The sequence below is a fragment of the Aplysia californica genome, unplaced genomic scaffold, assembly GCF_000002075.1.
Source record: "Aplysia californica isolate F4 #8 unplaced genomic scaffold, AplCal3.0 scaffold01057, whole genome shotgun sequence".
Classification (NCBI taxonomy): domain Eukaryota; kingdom Metazoa; phylum Mollusca; class Gastropoda; order Aplysiida; family Aplysiidae; genus Aplysia; species Aplysia californica.
The window spans coordinates 109,128-118,641 of record NW_004798327.1 but is presented as its reverse complement, the minus strand read 5'-3'; the positions used below and the strand labels follow the sequence as shown (position 1 = coordinate 118,641).

At 40.1% G+C, this 9,514-nt stretch overlaps 1 protein-coding gene across 1 annotated transcript in view; it reads right to left on the bottom strand.

Moving 5' to 3' along the window:
* Positions 1–7,431: 7,431 nt before the first annotated feature.
* LOC101855836 (mannose-P-dolichol utilization defect 1 protein) overlaps positions 7,432–9,514 on the bottom strand; it is a 24,914-nt gene continuing 22,831 nt past the window's right edge. The window contains exon 5 of the mRNA XM_013089822.2: positions 7,432–8,397. Within this exon, the coding sequence (XP_012945276.1) occupies positions 8,155–8,397 (243 nt within the window). The 3' untranslated portion in view covers positions 7,432–8,154. The remainder of the gene's footprint in view (positions 8,398–9,514) is intronic.

Genomic DNA, 9,514 nt, shown 5'->3' with positions numbered 1-9,514 from the left:
TGGGCCCTACAATACCCACTACATGTACTCCAATTCGTAACCCCCCCCCCCTAACCCCTCCATCCTCCTCAATCCTCCCCTTCCCCTCCATGTATCAAGTTTGAAATACATGTAGGCCCTACTGTACAAAAATATAAAATGGAAAATAAGTAATAACAATAACTCAATAACATCGATTTCGTGGATTTTACCAAGTCTTCGGGTCATCATTTATTTCATTTTAAATTTAACAACAAGATCTTCTATTCGTTGGTCTAGAATCTAGTTCTTTTCATTAAAAAAAAATAAATAAAATAAAACTTTCAAGGTAAAATAAAGACGTAGAAACAATTTAGTACAAGTTATACATTTTAAAAAACCCTTGAGCTCATCATCTGAAACAAAACATGGAGCAGAGTCGGTCTAGGAACCGGCCTCTGTAGTGTATCGGTTTAGACGCTTTGCGCTGCCGCGAGCAGGAGACCTCAGTCCGATTCCCGTGTAGGGGTAGTAAATTAGAATCCAATATCTCGGTTTTTCTCAATGGGGCATTGTATCTCTCCTTCTAAGCCTGGGTCGGCCCTGGCAGGCAGGGTCGGTGAAGCCCTCTCCTACATTATCTAATTGTGCCGATGGAGGTGTTTAACCCTATCCGTACGTCGTGTTTTACTATCCTATCCATACGACGAGGGGAACTCTGTGCCACCACTTTCCAAAGAGGAAATTTACTCGTTAATCCGATCCGCACGCTTTGCATAGCAGTCTGTCAAAATGATTTTTTAGAGACATACTGAAAGTTTCAAAGAGATCTTCGTACTAGAAGTATTCTAAAATGTGAAGAATACAACCCCGGGGGTTCAAAAAATGACCCCAGGGCGAACGGATAGGGTTAAGCATCTACATTTTAAAAAATAAGTAGACAATGAGTTTAAGTTTAATAGCAAATAGTTCACGCCCCCGTAGATAATTATGACTGAATGATAGGCAACACACCTACTTCTTTAAAACAAACAAAAAATGCATCAATCCTATAGGCAACACGCCTACATCTTTAAAACATTTTAAAAATGCATCAATCGGGAATCGAACAGGTGTCACAATAGAATAACAAACACAGAAAGAAGGAGGAGATATTATAATAAGGCAATGGACAATAGATATCTGATGGGAAATAAGGAGTAGACCGCACAAGAGCACCAGCCAACCACTCTCTCTCTCTCTCTCTCTCTCTCTCTCAAGAGCACCAGCCAACCACTCTCTCTCTCTCTCTCTCTCTCTCTCTGTCTCTCTCTCTTGTCCTTTTTAACTCCCAGGGGAGCATAGATCATCAACAACATTTCTCCAGCGAAGCCTGTCCTGTGCATCCCAGTTGATAGGCCATCTCCATCTCTCTTGCCTCTCCTCTCTTCGGTGATGAAGGTCCTTCATCTTCCAGAACTGGCGGTCGTGTTGTTTTTGCTGTTTATGTTTTTGTAGCTGTTTATTTATTTTTTGTTTTGTTTTACGGGAAAGGGCTGTTAACCCTTTGCCCAACTGACCGTAGTCGCCTTCTACGACATACCCGGTACGGATACAATGGTCCTAATCCTACTCCCCTGTCTCTTGGACAGTGCCCCGAGAACCACACGGGAGAACAAGCCAACCACCCACTCCCTTAATTAATCAAGTTCTCAGGGGTAGATCTCGTCGACAGGAGGTTTCCTCAGCACATAGTGCTACTGACTTTGATGAATATTTATAAGCCACGTTATCTTATGAATGGCTATACAGACGGTCAGTCTAGCTTTAGATGGTCTCAAGAATGTCTTCATGCAGCTTCTTTCCACGGCTAATTCTTCCTATGTTTGAAGCGCAGATTCTGTTACAGTGCTCGCATGTCAGTGACGAGGATGTAAGCTCTGTATTTCCGCTGTTTTCCTTTCGTCGTTGACGTTTCTCAGCCTGGTTGTTTCTGAGGTTGCTCTCTAGCACAATAGTTTTTCCCTTTATCAACTTCATCAAAGGGGGATTCTCGTGGCCTAGAGGTTAAGGTGTTGGCCTCTCACTCATTCAAAGGTCCCGGGTTCGAATCCGTGTTGCGACCGAAACATTTTCTTCTCTAAAATTGTCTCCTTTCACCTCCTTTCCTGCTCTCTAGCAATATTATATTTATTCTGTCGTCTGCTTTCGTCTCCTCTTTCTGCCCCCCACCCCCTCACCTCCTTTGCCCCCTCCTCTGGGCTCCTGACTCTTTCTGCAGCCTTTCTACTGCTACTCCTTGACGCCTTTATACAGCTGTCTTTCTGCCACACCCCTGATCTGCTTGGGAAAATCTACACCTAGCCTTCTCGGACAAGGGCGAAAAATCTCGGAAGGCCCGTGTGCAAGTTGCGCACGTTAAAGATCCCTTGGTGGTCTAAAATCGATACGAGTAGGCTTCGGCCGCCACCCGGGCAAAATTCAAAAATCTCCTACCAACTAAAAGTATTAGGTGTGTCCCGCGCGCTCATATGACCTTATGCAGTTGCAAGCGCCGTAAAACACTTACCAAAACAAAACAAAACAAACAAACTTCATCTAATAGAGATAGCCTACATTATTTTGTCATTCTCTTAAAAGTTGAGTTCTGCATTTTCAGAAGCCGGCTCTGCTTGTCATGGCCAACTCAGACTGGGACTGGGAGGGATACGACATCTCAGTTGACATATGAAGAACCCCTCACCACCCCCACAACAACAACAACAAAACAACAAACAAATAAAAAAATAATAAACAACAACAAATAAACAACAAAATCTAAACAACAACAAAAAACAACAACAACAAAAAACAACAACAACAACAACGACAACAGAAAGAAACTCCCCACTTAGGAATCAACTCTCAATCTCATGTCGTCAGCGCACAATGCGAGAAACCTCACCACTTCACCACGTAGATCTCCGAATTCAGTTGACTCAAAGCATAAGGACTACATACTATACTATAATAATCATCATCATCATTGCCTTTCTCACCCTGCGCCAGGATAAAGAGGCCACGGACAAACACTTTCCACCTATCTCTATCCTAGGTTAGCCTTGATGTTATCCCATGTCTTCCCACTTTTCTGAACATCAATTTCTGTGATTCTTCTCCAGGTCCAACGAGGTCTTCCCCTTGATCTCTTACTATTTATATAATAATAACACATGTAATACTATAGTAGACCCATTGTGTGTGTGTGTGTGTGTGTGTGTGTGTGTGTGTGTGTGTGTGTGTGTGTGTGTGTGTGTGTGTGTGTGTGTGTCCAACCCACTTCATAAAGATTTTGTTTTTACTTCAATAAGAATATACATGCACATGTATTTTTTAACAAAATGTATGGTAACGTGGCTTTTTTCAAAGAGCACGGGATTATTTCCCCTCTTCCAAGAATTCAGGGCACGAATCCGAGCATTTGGGTATAGAGGTTAATTGTAGGTGGTTAGGCGGGTGCTCTGATGTTTGCGCCTTCTTTCCAATCAAATATTTATTGCCTTTATGATCTGTATGTCTTCTCCTTCTTTTCTTTATACATATATATATATATATATATATATATATATATATATATATATTATTATTATTATTATTACTCTCTTGTAACACATCTAATCTTGGAAACGTATAATTTAGTATATGACCTAATTGTGTTGCTGCAATCGCTGTAAAACTCACACTACTAAAACTATAAGTCAACAAAGAGAAGTCATAAAAAGAAGCAGTTCGCTCGTCTTGAAGTTGAAGAAGTTGATGAACAGACTGCCTTCAACTGGCACACGGGTTTGTGTCGCACCTTTGACTTCGGTTTAACGATTTGTTCGTCACTGGAGGAATCTATTTCTTCACAGCTGGCATTGCCATGCACGCCACGGGAGAACGAGGGACGACGTCTCCAGGCATCTGTTGTTCTTGGCCCAGAAACGATTTCATCATAAAAGCTCTTAAGAAGAGCTTCATCCTGAAAAGTAATTATAATATTAATAGACAGTAGTTGATTTGAGAATGAGGGGTGTGCTGAGGTCTGGTAAATACTTTTTGCAGAGAGTAACTTTGATGGTAGGCCTATACATGTACATGTATGCCCTACAAGTATGTAAGTGTAGTGTAGTGTAAGATTTTAACTTGAACGTCTGTATTCACAGATAGGTAAAAGAATTAGAAATGCCTCGGGCGCGCCTTTCTTTATCACAGTTGATACGTTTATTGGGCCAGGCTACGGAGTGGATGACCCTGTTTCGAATTCCGAGTCCGAGTGGACCGTTTTTTTAAACTTATTCAGGTTGTTTGAGACGGTTTTCAAGGGTCTCCAATTTCTTGGCACAGTGCTATTTCTGAGAGGAATTTACTACAGTATCTATAGCTGATAATTGATAAGATCGTATTGACGTGATCTCTCTCTCTCCCTCCCTCCCTCCCTCTCCCTCTCTCTCTCTCTCTCTCTCTCTCTCTCTCTCTCTCTCTCTCTCTCTCTCTCTCTCTCTCTCTCCCTCCCTCTCTTTCTCTCTCTCTCTCTCGTAACAAAAGAGTCGTAACTAGCTGAGCAAGTATTACTTACTTCCAATTAACTAATACTAATGTTTTTAAAAATGACATTATAAAATAAAGCAATGCTTCTTTTTATTTGAGAAAAGTACATCAAATTGACACTACGCCATTCCTTTGGAGATGAAAAAGAGCAAGACCAATAGAATCAAGTCTATACCGAGACACTGAGGGAGTACAGAAATAGCAGAGAAGGAGAGGGCCACTACTGAATCCTCCAACCATAATGTACTCTTTTAAAAAAAAGCGAGTTCATTATTCCTTACAATGTAAGTTACACACACAAGACTTAAGACGCTGAATGGACTGTTTAATGGTCTGAGCAACAGCATAGCACACGAACAAAATACATTTATGAGTGTTGAAAAGACAAACGTGAACAGCTTTCTGACAATATATGACATAATGGATAAGTAAGTAGGCCTATATCATTTGTTTGAAAGTTTGGAAAGTGCCTCTTCTTTTTAAACAAAAATCCATAAATAAGAACAATGTTCGAAAAAAACAACAACATAAATATAAGTAATAACAATGCTCAAGCATAACATACATCTGTTGTAGACCAAAAAATGTAGCTATCCTACTTGTGTCATGGTCAAGCGCAACATCATAGTAAATTTTTTTTTTTTTAGTAAGAGTTTTACGGCACTTGCAACACAATAAGGTCATATAAGTGTCAAAGACTAGAGGTGTTACAAGAGAGTAACTGCACCTCATGGTAAGGCTCACAGGACGTCACAATATATATAACTCCTACCCTTGGTCCTCAAATAAAAAGCAATTCATTTTTTTCCCCCAACCCAGTTTTAGTAAGAGTTTTGATTACGGCACTTGAAACACAATTTGGTCAAATAAGTGTCGTCGAAGATTAGAAGCGTTACAAGAGAATAACACACACAAAACAGAAGGAGGAGAAATGAGGGATGAGAGATGTTTGATAGGAAAAAAGAAGCAAACCACACCAGAGCACCCGACAACCACCCGCTTTTCCAACCCAGTCTGAGCAATCAAAAGCACACTGACATAACAATGGCCATTTAGTGCAACGGCAAAAGCAAGCTAAGTGGGAAGAATCAACAGCAAACTGACAGTAGATCCAGGATCCCAGAAGAACATATATATATAGGCCTACAAACTGCTGAGGATCAAAAGTTCCTTTTCAAAATGGCGCATGGTTGAGTTTTACACCAAGCAATCAGTAGGCCTACAATGTATTGTGGTAGGCCTACAACACATTCAGTGAATACAGCTGTCACTGTCATTGACATATTTAATGACAGCTCATTTTCCAGAACTCACTAGGAGATAAATAAGCAGAGGGAAGATATGAACAGAGTGAGTAATCGACAGCAAGTCAACACGATAGGGCTACACTTCACCACTAGGAGCAGGTTACATATACTGAGTTTCTTTAACCCTAATCGTAATGCCCTGAGGTAATTTTGTACCCCCTGGGGTTGTATTCTTCACATTTTACAATACTTCTAGTATGAAGATCTCTTTGAAACTTTCTCAAAAAATCATTTTGACAGACTGCTATGCAAAGCGTACGGATTGGATTAATGAGAGTAATTTCCTCTTAGGAAAGTGGTGGCACAGAGTTCCCCCACGTCGTATGGATAGGATAGTAAAACACAACGTATGGATAGGGTCAAGTAAAGTGAAGGGTACGGGCACAATGGTGGTCATTTCGTGTTGGGAAAGAGTAACACAGACAAAGACAACAAAAACCTGTGGGACAGGTGAAAACCTGGTGAGCATTTCTGTCCCCAAGTCAGAAGAAAGGGGGAAAAAGAAAAGGAGGAGGAAGAAGAAAAGAAATAAGACTACAGGCAAGTAAGAAGGTGAAGAAAACAAAGAAAAGAAATTAAAAAAAAAAAAGAAAGAAAAAATCAGAAAAGAAGAAGAAGAAAAGTGGTCAAAACAAAACATATGTGTCACGACGCGGTGAAATCAGACGCTCGTCAATTTTTGGGCACGTGGAGTCACTGATACCATCTTAACGCTTGTTCACTTGTCTTGCATTCGATGGAAAAAATACCCATATATCTTGAGGACAAGTTGAGATTTGCGCAACTGGTAAAGGTGGGGTCACCTGCTTTCTGAAGTAAAATTATCGAGAAAATGGCTGGCAAAGTTTTATAACTGCAATGGCTTGAGAGTCCTTGTGACATGGAAATTTGCATTTTTGTGACTTTAATTAACGTTCTTCAGTATAATCCAAACAGAAATGTGTTTTAAATGAACATAAAAGGTGTTGAGCCAAAAAAAAATTGCCCATGGGCCAAAAAAATACTGTATTCTTTGATTTCATTATTTTGCCGAGCGCCTGATTTCACCACGATGCCTCACATAATATGTCTATTGAATCTACTCGCTCCATAACGTTCCTGGTAATTTTTTTTCATCCATCTTTGTTTCAAAATCAAGAAACTATCACCTGCATACAAAATGAATGGCACATACGAATACGAGCGTGTATGTTATGAAAGGAAACAATATACAACGAAAATCCAGAAGTTTACAGAAAAGGAATATTCACCAGGAATCTGCACTGAATACACATAACTTAATATTACAAACAAACTGAAAACATAAAGGATAATATTCATAAATTGTAACAGTAACAGATAACAAACCAGGGGCACATAACAATTCAATGCATAACGATAGAAGATCAAAATTTATCATTCTGGACAAAAGGCCAAACGAAGTAACAGCAAAAAGAAAATCTGGTCTTGAGACCTCCCTGACATATCACACATAACAATCAGGTTCCACGCCATGCTCAAAGAACATTCCAAAACTTCGCTCAAAGAACATTCCAAAACTTAAAAAGAAAGAAAGATAATGAACTCAAGGGTAAGATATATATAAGCCGCCAAAACTCTGGCGTCCTACGATCTATTCGTTGAACATTTGATAGATTTTAAAAAAGAATAAAAACAGCGATTTCTTTGGCCCTCTTCCAATTAATTATTTGGAGTAATTTGATTGTCAAACAACACGCACTAACACTAATATAGAGAAAAAGACAAGAAGCTATTTCCCTGTCTCATCAGACAAAGTAGGCCTATTACACAACGTGTGCTGCCATCAGAAAAAAATTAGTTCTTTTTTTTCAGTTTCCAATTTAGCAGCCATCAGATTTCAAGCACTTCAACCCGATTCAAGAAGAAAGAAAGTTAAAAAAACAAACAACCCAACATTTAAAAACCAATAAAACAATATAAGAACAGTCTTAGACGTTTACCTGACACTTTGCAGTCACTGACACTAGCAACATTCCAACATTCTGTTAAACAAACCCTCAGTCTCGCCACAAAGTTCTTTATTCTATACAATTATCTCAAAATACAGTAGAAGAACACAGATAACACAAACACACAAAGCTTGAAATCATCGACAGCTTGTTCAATCTATCATCCCCGCCCCATCTGATTTTAGTCTTTCGTTGTCGGTTCACCCTTCCGAATCATGGATGCACCGAGCACTTTTTATCTATCCCTGACGTGTTTGAGTTACCTGTGCCCCCCCCACCATATAAATATCCTCTAAGTCTCACATCCAGAAAACTCTTTATCCTTCACACAAACAACAAACGGGATTGAAAACGCAATAACCCGAGAACTACTTTACTTTCTTGGCCTCTACTACGACTGGAGGCGGAACGTTCCAGTAATAAAGGATCTGTCCCAGAATGAGCCCGTTCATGACGGAGGCGAGGACGTAGGACGCCACCACCATCGAGTCGCCCGTCTCCTGGATGGAGGTGAAAACGCGGGCCACGGCGCCCAGGGACAGGAGGAGGAAGGTCACGAACGACAGCTGGCCCGTGCCTCCGTTACGAACATTGGCCACGGCTTGCAGCATCTGGGGACAGAAAGAGAGGGACTTTAGTTTGGTATAGAGTTTAGTTTTAGTAAGAGTTTTACTGCACTTGCAACACAATAAGGGTCATATAAGAGCGGAAGATTAGAGGTGTTACAAGAAAGTAACAAACACAAAATAGAAGGAGGGAGATAAGAGTGTCGAAGGAGGTGTTGTTACTTTAGAATAACATACAAAGAAAAAAAGGAGGCGACACGATGATAGATGTTCGATAAGAAAGAAAGGGGCATCTATACCTGAGCAGCCGCCAACCACCCACCATGTGGGGACAGAAAGGGGCAACATGATATTGATTCAATTGAGTAAAGAGATGGACATGGACAGGGGAATGGCTATTTAGGAAAAGGGAAAGATCATCATTAGTACCTCTCTCAGCCCATGCTGGGGTACAGGCCACCGAGAGCTCTCCATCTCCATCTACTTCTGTCCTGTGCTACAGTCTCCACCTCTTCCCAACAAAATCTCATATACTCATCTCCTCTTGGTCTAAATTCAATTTAAGTCCCTCTCCACCTTTTTCCAGCTAAAACCCGGTATCTCCTTAAGAAGGTCCACATCTAACCACTAAGCACATTCTCAAAATATTTTTAGGCCTTCCTCGCTTTCTCTTTCCTTGTGGATTCCATCTTAACATTTGGAAGGCAATATTAAATTTGTTGGTTTCCCAAGGCAAGCCCAATTCACTTCCATTTTAAAAAAAGCAAAAATAGACAGATATAAAAGGGAGAAAGAAAAGAAGAAGACAACGGCACTTTGGAACCACTCGTCAACAATTTATAACATGTCACTGAAATAGAAAGAAACACAGAAAAGAAAAGACATGCCTATTACTCCTCAGAAATTTTTCCAACAATGGCATACATGACACACTAAGCAACAACAAATGAGCTGTTTTTATGGCAAAAATTGAAAAATATATTCATAATCTGTCTGTCTGTCTAGTGTCCTTTCACTATGGAATAACAAAAAAAGTGTGAATAAGATAATACTTTTTTCCCCTGACATTCTCAAGAGTTAAATGCAAACGACGACTATTAGTACACTTCAACAACTTTGACTTCTACACGCGCACACATTAAATTCCATTGTCTTTTCAGCA